This window comes from Cyprinus carpio, chromosome B13, assembly GCF_018340385.1.
Source record: "Cyprinus carpio isolate SPL01 chromosome B13, ASM1834038v1, whole genome shotgun sequence".
Classification (NCBI taxonomy): Eukaryota; Metazoa; Chordata; class Actinopteri; order Cypriniformes; family Cyprinidae; genus Cyprinus; species Cyprinus carpio.
The window spans coordinates 9,113,218-9,129,115 of NC_056609.1; the positions used below are offsets into that span (position 1 = coordinate 9,113,218).

At 44.8% G+C, this 15,898-nt stretch overlaps 1 protein-coding gene across 1 annotated transcript in view; it reads right to left on the reverse strand.

The window, feature by feature from the left end:
• The window catches only part of LOC109101967 (ribonuclease inhibitor-like), a 33,834-nt gene extending 33,234 nt beyond the window's left edge, over window positions 1-600 (reverse strand). The window contains exon 1 of the mRNA XM_042737672.1: window positions 450-600. Within this exon, the coding sequence (XP_042593606.1) occupies window positions 450-600 (151 nt within the window). The remainder of the gene's footprint in view (window positions 1-449) is intronic.
• Window positions 601-15,898: the final 15,298 nt, after the last annotated feature.

Consider the following 15,898-nt stretch of genomic DNA (forward strand, 5'->3'; position numbering starts at 1 on the left):
TAAATGAGTAGATATTGTACACTGACATACTTTTTTACAGTACTAGACCTTGTTTTTTTTCAAATTGTTCTTGTTCTTTTTAAAAAAAAAAAAAAAAGGTATTCTTTACCCAGTCTTCTATCGCAGGGGTTTTCAAACTGTGGGTCGTGACCCACTTGTGGGTCGCAGAATGGAGCAAGGTGGGACCCACAGTCACTTGGCTGCAGCTAAATGTGCGTTTAAATGACACACACACTCACACAGTTCAGTCTAGGGCTGCACGATATAGCCTACCAATATTAATTAGGAATTGCAATATCCTTAGTGTGATTTTCGAATTGCAATTAAGTCCGCGATTTAAAACATTTGGCAAGCACACACATACACAAAATGCTATGTATTATGCACAAGCGAACAAAGCAAAATGAATAAATCCTGCTAAAGAAATAATAGCTCAAAAGAATTCTTACCTGATATAACAAGCTTGTTTTCGATCTCACGCCACGAGTTTGCTATCGCCACTCGGTTTGCATATCGTTTTTCGGTGATGTCGTACAGAGCTGGCCTCTCCTGAATCAAGCTGATCAGTTCATCTTCAACTGCCTCGTTCCACATGGCCATGTCGTTTGCAAATATTTAATAAGAAATGTGATGAAATGACAGCCGGCTTCTTTGTGGTCCCTCTTGACTTTGCCGTTTGCTTGGTTTGCCACTTTCATTTTTTTTTCTTTGATTCGCTAGCTGAACCGTAGCTTAACAGCCAATCAGAGTGCGCTCTCTCGCCGATGGCCCGATGCTAATTCAACATGCTGAATCGGTCCGACGTGAGCCCGATGAGAGCCGACAAGAGCCGACGAGTGGAACACACCAAACAAACTAGCCCGACCGTGGCCTCGCTGTCGCCCCGCCGATAGCAAACGGCCGATAATCGGCTTGGTGTGTCCTGGGCTTAAGTGCTATCTGACATTATCAAGATGAATTTGTTCTGACACAGTTTAACTCTGAGTTTTCGTCATATTTTATTACCATTTTCTGATTAGCGAATAAACTGTGATAATGTGTGAAGTGGTGAAGGTGTCTGAATAAATTTTGTTTTGGCTGTGTATATACAGAGTTTCCCATTCATTAACTAGACTGTATATGATTTATCAAGTCTGTTGCTGCTTGTTTCAAAGTGAAGCACGCACATTGCGCAGCGCACGTGATCAGCTCGTGATCCGTTGTTTTCCGCTTCTCAGAGCAGCTCCATTCACAGTAAATGCAGTGAACTCCATTACTGAATGCGCTAAATTGAGTGTGTTTGGGAATGCAATGGCCACCAGTTCCCTTTCAGTCGGTCACTCTCGACGCTACGTCGGTGACCGACGAAAATGGGATATCGCTTCAATAGACCAATCTACTTCGAGTGTAAACTAAATGAGCCAATGCACATTGGCATGCAATTATTGCATCCAGCTACCGCTGATCACAGCGTGAGTATAATAAGGCAGCAGGTGCAATGGATACCAGCTTTTCGCTTTGGAGCCGAGCGTTAGTATCGTTCTGCTCAACTGTGTCTGCTGTGAACTACGAGTTCAGCACGCTCTCGGAAGCTTCGTGTGTAGGCGAGACGGCGCTTCAGCGGTGGTCATTCTAGCGTCGAGTGGATTGCACACTTCAGGCTGCACTACCCCCTGTCGTGTTGCAAGCGGCTAATTCCCCTGTGCGCCTCAGCACTAAAAGAGCATTTCCTAAAGAGCAAATTTCTCTAAAAGAGTTTCATGGGTGCGTCTTTGTAAAGACGACGGATCGTCCTTATAAGGATGCCGTTTCACCCGTGCGTTTCACGGTGCGGTCATTACCTGGCAACGGGTGATGGTCACGATCGCTGCCTCACGTGTCTGGGCAAACACGCTGATGTAGCTTTCATGGATGATTCATCTTCTCTCTGCGGGAAGATGACCATCTCGGAGCTGTGAACCAGGCTCCGCTTCCTTCAAAAAAGGGGGCGGAGTCCCGTTGCCGCTGCCGCGATCTGGGGCTCGTTCTGGCGGCCGACAGACGAAAACCATTTCCAGCAGTAGCACGGGCGGTTTGAGGATTATAGTGGTGGCAAACCCCGCGCAGGGAACCAACCCTCTGGGGACCATCACTCCTCTTGCATCTCCAATCCAGAGGAGTAACCCACGGAACGCACTGGGCCCTCTTCAAAGAGCGTACCAGTGGTATCCAGTGGGCCTCCCCCTGACCAGATGTCGATCTCAGCATCGGAGGGAGAGCTGTCAGATGAAGATTCAGCTGTGCTGCTGCCCTCTGGGATGGTGGCAAAGCCTGAATTGGATCCGGAGATGACAGCTATGCTTTCCCGGGCCGCCGAGAGGGTAGGGCTTGAGTGGAAATCTCCACCGCGTCCCGAGCCCTCGAGGCAGGATGATTGGTTTCTCAAGGTGGTGCGCGCTGGTTTTCAGCGCCCCACCCTGGTGCCTTTCTTCCCGGAAGTGCATGACGAGCTCACCAGGTCGTGGATGGCTCCTTTTACTGCCAGAAACTGGCTGGTAGGCTCCTCCTCCCTCACCACCCTCGACGGCAGTGCAGCGAAGGGGTATTCGGTGATTCCCCCAGTGGGGGCGGGGCGGTAGCGATGCAAGTGTGTCCTAAGTCTGCCTCCTGCTGGCGGGGAGACCCGGTGCTTCCTTCCCGGGCCTATAGGCATTCGTCTGGTCTAACCGGCGGTGCGTATGTGGCTTGCGGGGAAGCTGCTTTTTCCTTACATGCTGTGGCGTTACTGCAGGTGCACCAGGCCGAGGCACTGAAGGACCTGCATTAGGGTGGTCACGATCCAGAAGTTCTGAAAGAACTCAGAACCGCCACTGGCCTTGCGCTCCGAGCGACGAAGGTCACCGTGCATTCTCTGGGTCGTGCAATGTCCACGCTTGTGGTCCAGGAGCGTCATCTCTGGCTGAGTCTGGTTGATGATGAGGGACGCCGACAAAGATCAGTTCCTTAATGCCTGTGTCCCAGACCGGCCTCTTCGGTGACGTGGTCGAGAACCTGCCCCAGCAGTTCTTGGCTGCACGGGAGCAGACTGAGGCAGTCCAACCTTCTGACAGCCAGGCAGCTGCTGCCTCCACCCGTCCGCCGGTTGCAACGCCCCAGCCTGCTCGTCGCCGAGGGCGGCCCCCTGCGTCCACCCGCTCCCGCGCCACCGCATCCGCAGCAGCCTCCAGCAAGTGGCGCCGTAGAGCTGAGAAAAGAAACCCCTCCCCACCCATCCTGGCCCCCGTCAAACCTGGCGGTGAGCGGAAGAGCAAGAGGCCCCGGGACGGGCGACCCAGAGAGAGGTAGCCACTTTCTGGGGGATGGTGAACGCACCTCTCCCTCCCCTGGAGGAGGGCCAGGGGAGAATCTGGAAATCTCGACGAGAGAGCGGTTTTCTCTGTCTCTGGGTCCCAGGAGGGCACGGAGAGTTGCGGACGGCCAAACACCGGACCTCACTCATCCTCCTCCTTCGCCAGATGGCAGCAGCGGGCGGTTCGAGAGCGTCAACAAAGGCCCTACTCACGCACCCTCTGCCAACCCCTGGAACCAGGTGAGCTCTGCACCCCACACTCGCACCACACACAGGCCTGCTCACAAGCCGCCCGAGTTGGGTCCCTGGTTTCCACCTCGCTGCCCCACTGCGGGTACGGCTGTGGTTCTGCTGGTCCCGCTTGTACGGTTTCTAAGCACCTGGTCAGCGCTACCCAGCCCGTCTCGTTGGCTCCTGCGGACCATCAGCCTCAGCTATGCGATTCAGTTCGCCCGGCGTCCCCCCCAAGTCCAGCGGTATCCGCTTCACTACAGTGAAAGCGTCTGATGCCCCTGTTCTGCAGGTAGAGATCACAGTCCTAACTACTGGTGAAGGATGCGACAGAGCCGGTCCCTCTAGCCGATATGAGGGCGGGGTTCTACAGCCCTTACTTCATTGTACCCAAAAAAAGGCGGTGGGTTTATGACTGATCTTGGATCTGCGAGTTTTGAACCGGGCCCTTCATCGGCTACCGTTCAAGATGTTGACGCAGAAACGCATCTTCGGGTGCGTCCGTCCCCGAGATTGGTTTGCAGCGATCGACCTGAAGGACGCGTACTTTCATGTGTCGATCCTTCCGCACCGCAGACCTTTTCTGTGGTTTGCGTTCGAAGGACGGGCATATCAGTACAAGGTCCTGCCCTTCTGGCTGTCCCTGTCTCCCCCGTGTCTTCACGAAAGTCGCGGAGGTGGCTCTTGTTCCCCTCAGAGAGCAGGATGTTCGCATTCTCAACTATCTAGACGATTGGCTGATACTAGCACAATCTCGGGATCAGTTGTGCGAGCACAGGGACCTGGTGCTCCGGCACCTCAGCCTGTTGGGCCTTCGGGTCAACTGGGGAAAGAGCAAACTCTCGCAAACGCAGAGGATCTCTTTTCTCGGTATGGAGTTGGATTAGAGGCTCCTGGGGCATATGGCAGCTGCAACGGCACTCACACCGCTCGGACTGTTACATATGAGACCGCTCCAGCACTGGCTTTATGGCCGAGTCCCGAGGTGGGCGTGGAAGCGCGGCACTCACCGGGTCCAAGTTACACCGGCCTGTCGCCAAACCCTAACCCCGTGGTCAGATCTTGCGTTTCTCAGGGCAGGGGTGCCCCTAGAGCAGATCTCCAGGCATGCTGTGGTTTACACGGATGCCTCCACCACCGGCTGGGGGGGCCACATGCAACGGGCATGCAGTCTCAGGGGTTTGGACGGCCCGCAGCTGCAGTGGCACATCAATTGCCTAGAGTTGTTAGCAGTGCACCTTGCCTTGAAGTGTATGAGGCAATACTTACGAGGCAAGCATGTGCTGGTCCGAACGGACAACACGGCGACCGTTGCGTACATCAACCGACAAGGTGGTCTGCGCTCCCGTCGCATGTCACAACTCGCCCGCCACCTCCTCCTTTGGAGTCGGAAGGCTCTGAGGTCACTTCGTGCTGTCCACATTCCGGGCCTGCTCAACCGTACAGCCGACGAGCTGTCTCGAGCAATGCTCCCGGGAGAATGGCGACTCCATCCCCTGACTGTCCAGCTGATTTGGAGATGGTTCGGAGCCGCTCAGGTAGACCTGTTTGTTTCTCCAGAGACCTCTCACTGCCAGTTGTTCTACTCCCTGACCGAGGGAACTCTCAGCAGGGATGCACTGACACACAGCTGGCCGCAGGGTCTACGCAAATATGGGTTTCCTCCAGTGAGCCTTCTCGCACAGACACTGTGCAAAGTCCGGGAGGACGAGGAGCAAGTCTTGCTAGTGGCGCCGTATTGGCCCACGCGGACCTGGTTCCCCGAACTAGTGCTCCTCGCGACAGCCCCTCCTTGGCCGATTCCTCTGAGGAAGGATCTACTGACTCAGAGACGGGGCACCATTTGGCACCCGCGTCCAGACCTTTGGAAACTCCATGTCTGGTCCCTGGATGGGACGCGGGGGTTCTAGGTGACCTACCCCAGGAGGTAGTGAACACCATCACTTCGGCAAGAGCACCGTCTATGAGACACGCTTACGCCTTGAAGTGGAACCTGTTCGTCGAGTGGTGTTCTTCTCGCCGAGAATACCCCCGAAGATGCCCAATTGCGGTTTGTGCTTTCCTTTTTTTTTGCAGCAAGGGCTGGAGCGAAGGCTGTCTCCCTCCACCCTCAAAGTCCAGGTTGCCGCTATTGCTGCGTACCATGACCCCGTGAATGGGAAGTCTTTAGGTAAGCATGACCTCGTCATCAGGTTCCTTAGAGGTGCCAGGAGGTTAAATCCCTTCCCGGCCCCCACCATACCCTCTTGGGACCTGACTCTGGTGCTGAAATCACTACAGCAGGGCCCATTCGAAGCCTTTGCATTCAGTCGAGCCAAAGTTTCTTTCATTGAAAACTCTGCTCCTGCTTGCACTGGCCTCCATCAAGAGGGTAGGGGACCTGAACACATTTCGGTCGAAGATTCGTGCCTAGAGTTAGGCCCGGCTGACTCCCAGGTAATCCTGAGGCCCCGGCCCGGCTACGTGCCCAAAGGTTCCCACTACACCCTTCAAAGACCAAGTGGTGAACCTGCAAGCGCTGCCCCTGGAGGAGGCAGACCCAGCCCTGGCTGTCCCATCCAAGCATTGAGATGCTATGTAGACCGGACACAAAGCTTCAGGACCTCAGATCAGCTCTTTGTTTGTTACGGAGGCCGGCAGAAGGGGAATGCTGTCTCTAAGCAGAGGATGGCCCACTGGATTGTGGATGCCATTGCCCTGGCTTATCAGGCACAGGGTGTGCCCTGCCCATTCAGGTTGCAAGCTCACTCAACTAGAAGTGTTGCATCCTCCTGGGCGCTGGCTCGTGGTACCTCGCTGACAGATATTTGTAGAGTTGTGGGCTGGGCGACCCCTAACACATTTGCTGGGTTCTATAGCCTTCGTGTAGAGCCGGTATCCTCCTGTGTTCTCACCTCAAACGGGTAGTGGCACCGAGAGGCCCCGGTTAGTGTCGGCTTGCTAAAACTGCTCCAGAGTGTCCGTACTGTAGACCCTGTTGAGATCCTCCATCACCCTAGGCAGCTGGACGCGGCGGAACGTCCGGCGCCAGGCCTTCATGATGAATCCGTGAGAACCATGGAAGGCTGGGTTCCATATTGAGACCTAAGCGGTACTCGTATGCGTATAGTCCACATTATAGCCTTAGAGCCCGTGTTTCCCCGGCAGACTTCTGCCTTTCCAAGAGGGTTTGAATCACCTCAAATTTCTCCATATACACCTAAACGGATGCTATATGTGTATTTGCTCCCGAGACCTCCTTCGGGAAGGAAGGGGCCTCCGCAGCGTCCCTGTTCCAAGTGGAACGGGTACGTTTTCCCAGTGTTATCCAGTCTCACCCAGTGAGGTAGTGCTTTGACAATGGTTAGTGGAACTACTTGTTCCGAGCCCCGGCCTACACCTAATAGGGGCGCAGGCGGCTCGCACAGGGCACTGGAAGGGGCAGCACCCATGGCGCTTTTGGTAGGGATCCCATTTTCGTCGGTCACCGACGTGGCGTCGAGAGTGACCGACTGAAAGGGAACGTCTCGGTTACGTATGGTAACCCTCGTTCCCTGAAGGAGGGAACGGAGAAACCACGTCCCATCGCCATGGTTGCTGTACCGTTTAGTTTACACTCGAAGTAGATTGGTCTATCGAAGCGATATCCCATTTTAGTCCGTCACCGACGTGGCATCTCATTTACCTCCCACATTCAACTATGCATACCATACACATCCAAAAACTTATGTATAATTTTCACATTTGCATAATTTTTTAACATTTCAGTGGGGAAATGTTTATTAATTTAATGAAATACTGTAATGTTGTAAACCTGTTTTCACAGAAGCTGGAGTTTTCTGCCATAATAAAAGTTAAACTGAAGTTTCCACCAAAATAAAAGCTCAAGGGTTTATCTCTTGCAAGCATGGCCTAAAATTAACAGACGCACAGAGAAAATACTGTACAGGCACAGCAAGCTCACTGTTCGGAAGAAAAATATAAATATTGGGGTGAGGGTTTATATGAATGTATTTCTGAAGGGAACTGACTTCACAACAGTTCCCTTCAGAAATACATTGCTCATCCATAAAGTGAAAGTGAAAGTCGTGACATTTGCCAAGTATGGTAACCCATACTCGGAATTGGTGCTCTGCATTTAACCCATCCAAGTGCACACACACAGCAGTGAGAAGTAAACACACCATGAACACCCGGAGCAATGGGCAGCTATATATCCAGTGCCCGGGGAGCAACGGGGTTCAGTGTCTTGCTCAAGGGCACTTCAGCCATGGGTATTGAGGGTGTAATTCCCCCCCACCTACCACTCTTGCCAGCACCGAGACTCGAATCTGCGACCTTCTGGTTACAAGTTCAATTCTCTAACCATTAGGCCACATAAGCGCTACCAGAGAGTGAATTTGCGTTCTCATTCAGCGTTTTTGTTTCATTCAGGTTTTATCTTTGTATCTTTGTTTGTGTCATGATTAAAATGCAGTTGTTGGTTCTAATTTCAAATGGCTTTTTTTTAAATTAAGTATGCTTAGTTGTTGTAGTACTTGCAAAAACAGTTTCATGGCAAGGAAAAATATTTATGGCAGGTAAAGTCACCTGCTACCAGTAAGTTTTAGGCCCTGCTTGCAAGTGTAGAAATTAGGACAAAAGTATCGTAATTTCCCTACAGTAGAGTAAGGTAAAATAATATACCTAAAAATATTTCATTAAAAAAAAATGTTCACAGTGCAATTGTTTAACAATATATGGTTATTACTGTCATATGAATAATAATATACAATTATTATTTTGGAATGCATAATACTTATGCATACTGCATTCCAACATTTGGAATGCATACTACTTATCATCAGTAATCGATGTCGTTGAGTTCCTTGTGAACCAGCTACCTTTTAGAGTTGACCATGATGCTTTTGATTGTATGGCTGGAGATGGATGCAGATTATTTTTGTCCTTATTTGAATATACTTTGAGGAAAGATGCTGTGTTGGCCAAGATAGTGCAGACTATCCCACACAATGCTAGGTATACTAGCCATGACATTCAAAACAGTTTTATAGAGATTATGAGTACTTTGGTCATGGAGCACATAATGAAAGAGGATGGCGAGTCATTTTATATGATAAAAGTGGATGGAACTCGAGACCCGACAGGAAGAGAGAATATTTCGATACTTGTGCTTTTTGTGAATGAACTGAACGAGCCAACTGAACGTCTTCTGACAGTTGCCAACGCTGACCAGGGAGACGCAGAAAAACTGACTGACATGATCATTGAAGAACTAACAAAAACAGGACTGAGTTCTGGGAAAATCATCAGCCAGGTATATGAGGGCGCCTCCCTGATGTAAACAGGTAAACATGGAGGAGTGCAAAAACGTCTCCAACAAAAATTGCACAGAGATATACCCTATGTCCACTGTTTCAACCACCAATTACATTTGGTGTTCACCCATGCTTTGGCAGCAGAGCAGGCCTTGGTGGACTTTTTCACTATGTGTAACATGCCCTACAAATTCTGCAGAAAGCCTACCGTTGCCATTCTCTACAAGGAAGAGACATTGAAGCACCTCCTAGACCAACACTTCACTGGTCATTTTGACATGGTCTCCATTATTCTAAGATCATTTGATGACCTATCCACACTGCTCCGAGAAATCAACAGCAGCCCAGCCTATGGAGCAGATGTACGACTTGAAGCAGCAGGTTTACTGCGGGCCATGTCTGAACCCAGCTTTAGGTTAATTGCCGAGATGGGGCACAAAATCTTACTGAATCTCGACCCCCCTAATCTGATGCTACATGCAGAAGACATGGATCTGTTAACAGGTGTGCAACTTGTAAATTCAGCATGTACATGTATTGAAAATCTCCGTTCTGAGATTGAATTTGTGACACTCTTGAAGCGTTGCAAGGATGCAACAATGGAGCCTGTGCCAAATAAGAGACGACGCACACTAAACACATCCATCGCTATGTATGCAGTTGAGAAAATAATTATATATGAAGATCTCAGCAACAAAACAGAGCTACACAGGATGTATTTCAATTGTATCAATGCAGTTTGTGGGGGAATGAAGGAACGCTTTGGGGAACGCAATTGTGTGCCGATGGATGGGCTCAAATCTCTGGACCCAGAAGATTCTACTTTTTTGAATGTGTCCAAAGTGAAACCTTTTCTGGACCTTACTAATACACCAATTGTGGAATCTGAATAGACAATGGCTCACCAATTCCTAAGCATGCAAATGAAGGACTCTTTTCCAGCCGACGGGGGTAAATGGACAATGGAAAAAAGTTTAACAACACTTTCAGAAACCTCTCGAAGCAATGCCAATGTGATGACGGCACTCAAACATGCTTTGACCTTTGGTGCAAGCACGGCACTCCGTGAGAACTCTTTTTCCACATTAAAGAACATCCTTACAGAGCATCACCTTAGCATGCTTCATCGACGCAAGGCCAATTTAATTAAGTTGGCATTTGAAAAGGACCTAACCAAAAAGTTCCGGGAGGAGTGGAAAGGACATTGTTTTAAGAAGTTTCCACTCTGTTGCACAATGTCGCCTACCGCTCTACTAATGTGATGAGTAGGCTAAGACTATTTTATTTTAAGCAGGTCCTTGTCTAGACATAGTGAAATAAATGAAATAAAACATATGATATGGTTATATACAAGTATAAGAGTAGACCTAGTTTTATATTATTTTTTATTATTATTTGTTTAAACTTGTTGGAGTGGTGAGTTGCTTTATAGTTGATTATTTTATAAAGTCCCTGCCTTTTAAAAGACAAAATGTAACACAAAGATATAGGCTGTAACAATGAATACATAAAAAGTGTCAGGGCTTGACATTGTGACAATTGTGTTGTATGTAATTAATTATGAAGCAATATTCTCATCAGAGATGAGATATTTAAATATGCATATCTGTGATATTTTTACCTTTATAAAGGGCATTTTCCCTTTATCTTTTTAAATATATGCTTCATCTTTCTTTTTAAATTCTTAATTTTGATCTATAAATTAAATTAGAATAAGACACTATAGGGCTGTTACGAATAAAATGTAATAATTTACACTAAATAATTTACTTTAAATAATGCTATGAGATTGTTTTAAATATTTTTTGAACATACAAATAAGAAATGTTGGAAAGAATGATACTTTTAAACAAACTGCCAGTAGGTGGTGGCAGGTGATAAGCGGTCTTATTAAGCAAGTCATTGAGGCATTCATTCAAACGATCCGCTCAAATTGGCTGATTCATCAAGAATGAGGCAGTTGCTTATGAATGGGTCATTGAATCTTTGATCTAACCAATTCATTCAAAACGCTGAATCATTCAGTAATGAAAACACGGTTGAGTGTTGCTGTGAGACTGACTCGTTATGGTTTTGTTGTGATCTTTGATCGCTGCTGAAACAACAAAAACGGTCAATATTGTGTCTAAAATGTAAGTGACTTAATATTAATTACTTGTTTAGTGAACTGTCATATGAAATCAGTGTCACATTTTCAATCGTGATGGTATTCAACACTCTTAGTCATGTGATGTTGCTTAACTGTATCATGTTATAAAAACTCAACATTTTTAATTTTTACCGCAGTATGTTAACTGAGTTTAACTCACTTTGTTAACACACTGTTAACTTACTTTGTGTTTGCTGCACTCATATGTTTTGATTTCTCCTCGAGAGAGGCAGTGCAGCTTTGTTAGCGGCATTACATTATGCACTATCAATCGCCATATAGACTAAATGATGCAGAATCATTATCGCGTTTTGGTGATTGTTATTGACAATTTAATCAGGCTAGGCTACTTGTCCGTTCAGGCAAGTAAAATTCTCTATCTCTTGGCCTTTTAAAAAAATCTACTTGTCCCGGATAAGCGGACAAGCGTTGATGTTGAGCCCTGCGACGTGTGTTTAGACTGCTTCAGTAGGCTAGGTCCAATCTTTACGACTCCTCTTTTGTATTGCGTCAATGGAGTGGTACGTCAATTCTTCCTGTTTTTTTTTTTTTTTTTTTCATTTAATTCATAATTAATGATATTATGCATTGCAATGAGGTTGATCTCATTTGTGCCCCCCTGAAAAAAATGAAATGCCCTTCCGTGAATTTGTGTCTGATGCCGGGTCTGAATACCGGTTTGTTTTAACTAAGATATTTGATTATTCTGGACATCCTATACTTTCAATTATTCATTCATCAGGGACTCAATGTCACATTTGAGTCTCACGCTGACCGGAGGTCATGAATCTCATGATCACAAACTCGCCAGTCTGAACTTATTCAGAGAGTGCAAGGTTAACCTTTAACTTTAAGTCTACTGCCTGCTCAGAACAAAAAGTGTAGTTTGTTAGGTCAATTCAATCCAACTTGCTAAGTCAGTGATAGACATAAATCAAAAGGTCTCTGATGACGTCCATGAGCCTTTAGTCTGTTATGTCCTGGAAACAGATTTGAGGAAACACCAGCCTCCACATGATCTACTAATCATATTGATTTCTGAAGAGTTCAGAATAAATCAAATATAACATTTTATTTGTCAGGTAAAAGTGTATCATGCCGATTAAATAATTAACCTATTAACCTGCACCTGGACACCCATGCACTGAACTCTCTTTGTTTGCACGTGTCAATGTTTACGAATAGATTAAATGAAACGGGACAAAATTAATCTTGACAAACTATATATCATTATAAAGATCTAAGCCTCAAGCATCGACGACAGATCACTGTTTTTCAATGGAAAGCTTATAAAGAATGTATTTGCTACATTTGTGTAAGCAGTACACATCAAAACATGAAGAATGAAAACGCAGTACATACCAGATTCATCGTAATAACGAGTCATAAACACATCCACAGCTGTAAATCCCAGTTTAGTTAGGAAGGTAAGGGTCCACTGAATGAAATCTCATAGAGCATGTTTAGTCCAACGGAGCAATAACATTGTAATATTGATGATAATTCCTTTGTTCACGTTTCAGTTCTTCAGGGACAGTATTGTTTGTGTCCATTATGGAATAACTCACGCTCAGAAACTGTATCTTGGTAGTAAAAAACAGCATGGCTTTGTAGCCTACAGTGTCACAAACAGAATGTGATGATCCACTAAAAAAAGTGGAAGATAGGCGGAAGATTGTTTGAATGTTGTTTGAATTCTGGCTTGTGACGCGCACTGTGACGCACTTGTCATCTGATGAAGGCGTAACTTAGCGATCTGCTTTTTCTTTATTTTTCAACATATTTCTTATATGTGTGAATGTGTTTTATGGGGAATGTGGCTGTATCTGCAGGATTACCATCTGTTTGAGCGCAAAAATCAGCACGTTATTACTGTGTAATCACAGCTATCAATGTGAACTCCGTCTATTTGAATAGTGTGATTATTGATTTTATGGCACATCTGTATGATTACCATCTCTATAACTGGCCATCAGCACCTCAGTATGTGATAATTGACTATATGAGAAGAAATCATTGTAATTGCTGCATTTCTAGCAAACTCAGGATGTACTGCAATTGGCATACATAGTTAAAACTTTTTAATATTTTCTTATTTTTCTTACTCAAATTATTCTTATTGTATTTTTCTAGTGCTCAAATAAATCACTTATATGATGTCTAAGTTTCTGACTATCGTTTTATAATTGAAAAACTATGCAGTGGTATGTTTAACCCTCTGAGGTCTAAAGGGGTTTTGGGGGCCTGGAGAAGTTTTGACATGCCCTGATTTTTGTGCTTTTTTCAGTTGCTTATAAACATATACATGGCTAAAGTCTGAAAACACTGTATTCAGTACAAACTGGGCTACAATAATATGTAAATAGCGTGTATGTACATGATTGTGTTTTTGAGAAAGCAACGTTTATGCGTGGTTAGTGAAAAACTACAATTTTGAAGTCACTGAAATAAGGTCATAAAACACATACAGAACCTTTGTTCACAAGACTGTCAAACCTGGAGCTTGTAGCCTAGAATTTTTGCTTCAAAATGATGTGAAAATCATTTGTTTACTTACTCACAGAAAACAATAGATTGATTTTAATTTTCTAAGACACTTTTTGTTTCAAAAGGGCATATGCGAGTGGGCGTCAACTATCATGAATATTTGTGTGATTCACACCTGAGAAGACAAAGGTCCGCATAATGAACTGCATAATGAGCCTTTCAGTCAGGTGTGTGACCAAGAGGGGAGTTACAAGAGAGAATGTTAGGACAAAATAAATGTATATATTTTTATGTTTGTAGTTTATTTAGAATATACTTAATTATCCCACAAAATAACTTGAGATTCACTTGCGAGTACAGTTAAACAGTTTATTAGGAACAATCAAAGCTGACTTTCAAAGCTGAATTTTTAGCATTCATTACTCCAGTCACACGATCCTTCAGAAATCCTTATAATATTCAGTTCTACTCAAAAAAAAAAAAAAATACTTAATATTAATAATAATTATTAAAATAGAAAAGAGCTGAGAATATTTTTCATTTTTCATTTTTTTCATTTATCGTATTAATTGTTTTTATTTATCATCACGTGTGTGCTAAATAAAAGCTTAAATTTCTATATATACTGACACCAAGCTTTTGAATGGTATAGTGTATATTGTTACACTTGGAGTAAGACTGGAGTAATGATGCTGAAAATTTAGCTTTGATCACAGGAATAAATTAGGGACACTGTACAAATTGTAAATAAAAACAGAATGCAATTATGTGGAAGTTTCAAATTTCAATATTTTATTCAGAATACAACATAGATGGCATATCAAATGTATACACTGAGAAAATGTATCATTTTAAGGGAAAAATAAGTTGATTTTAAATTTCATGGCATCAACACAAAAAGTTGGGACAAGGCCATGTTTACCACTGTGTGGCATCCCCTCATCTTTTTATAACAGTCTGCAAACGTCTGGGGACTGAGGAGACAAGTTGCTCAGGTTTAGGAATGTTGTTCCATTCTTGTCTAATACAGGCTTCTAGTTGCTCAACTGTCTTAGGTCTTCTTTGTCACATCTTCCTCTTTATGATGCGCCAAATGTTTTCTATGGGTGAAAGATCTGGACTGCAGGCTGGCCATTTCAGTACCCGGATCCTTCTTCTACGCAGCCATGATGTTGTAATTGATGCAGTATGTGTCTGGCATTGTCATGTTGGAAAATGCAAGGTCTTCCCTGAAAGAGACGACGTCTGGATAGGAGCATATGTTGTTCTAGAACTTGGATATACCTTTCAGCATTGATGGTGCCTTTCCAGATGTGTAAGCTGCCCATGCCACACGCACTCATGCAACCCCATACCATCAGAGATGCAGGCTTCTGAACTGAGCACTGATAACAACTTGGGTTGTCCTTGTCCTCTTTAGTCCGGATGACATGGCGTCCTAGTTTTCCAAAAAGAACTTCAAATTTTGATTCGTCTGACCACAGAACAGTTTTCCACTTTTCCACAGTCCATTTTAAATGAGCCTTGGCCCAGAGAAAATGCCTAAGCTTCTGGATCATGTTTAGATATGGCTTCTTTTGACTTATAGAGTTTTAGCCGGCAACGGCGAATGGCACGGTGGATTGTGTTCACCAACAATGTTTTCTGGAAGTATTCCTGAGCCCATGTTGTGATTTCCTCTGAATCTTTGGATGATATTATGCACTGTAGATGATGATAACTTAAAACTCTTTGCAATTTTTCTCTGAGAAACTCCTTTCTGATATTGCTCCACTATTTTTCACAGAAGCATTGGGGAAATTGGTGATCCTCTGCCCATCTTGACTTCTGAGAGACACTGCCGCTCCAAATTGGTCCCCCGGCTGTTCCTTATATGTACATTTAACTTTTCCGGCCTCTTACTGCTACCTGTCCCAACTTTTTTGGAATGTGTAGCTCTCATGAAATCCAAAATGAGCCAATATTTGGCATGACATTTCAAAATGTCTCACTGTCAACATTTGATATGTTATCTATATTCTCTTTGGAATACAATATAAGTTTATGAGATTTGTAAATTATTCCATTCCTTTATTACTCAAAATTTGTAATGTGTCCCAACTTTTTTGGAATCGGATTTGTTTATATATATATATATTTTTATATATATATATATATATATATATATATATATATATATATATATATATATATATATATATATATATATATATAAAAGACTTACTCATGTTTATGATCTCTGCTGGATAAAGCGCTTCATTCTTTTTGCTGAGGAAATCCAAAACTCAAATCCTGTGGTAATCCTCAGCGCATCTTCTTGGGGTGAATTATGTCTTATTCCTCTCAGCGCAAAGCAACAGTAAAAGAAAAAAAAAAAGAAAAACGAACAGTCTCGCTGCTTTGTTTTCTGTGGTATGGCCGTTTACT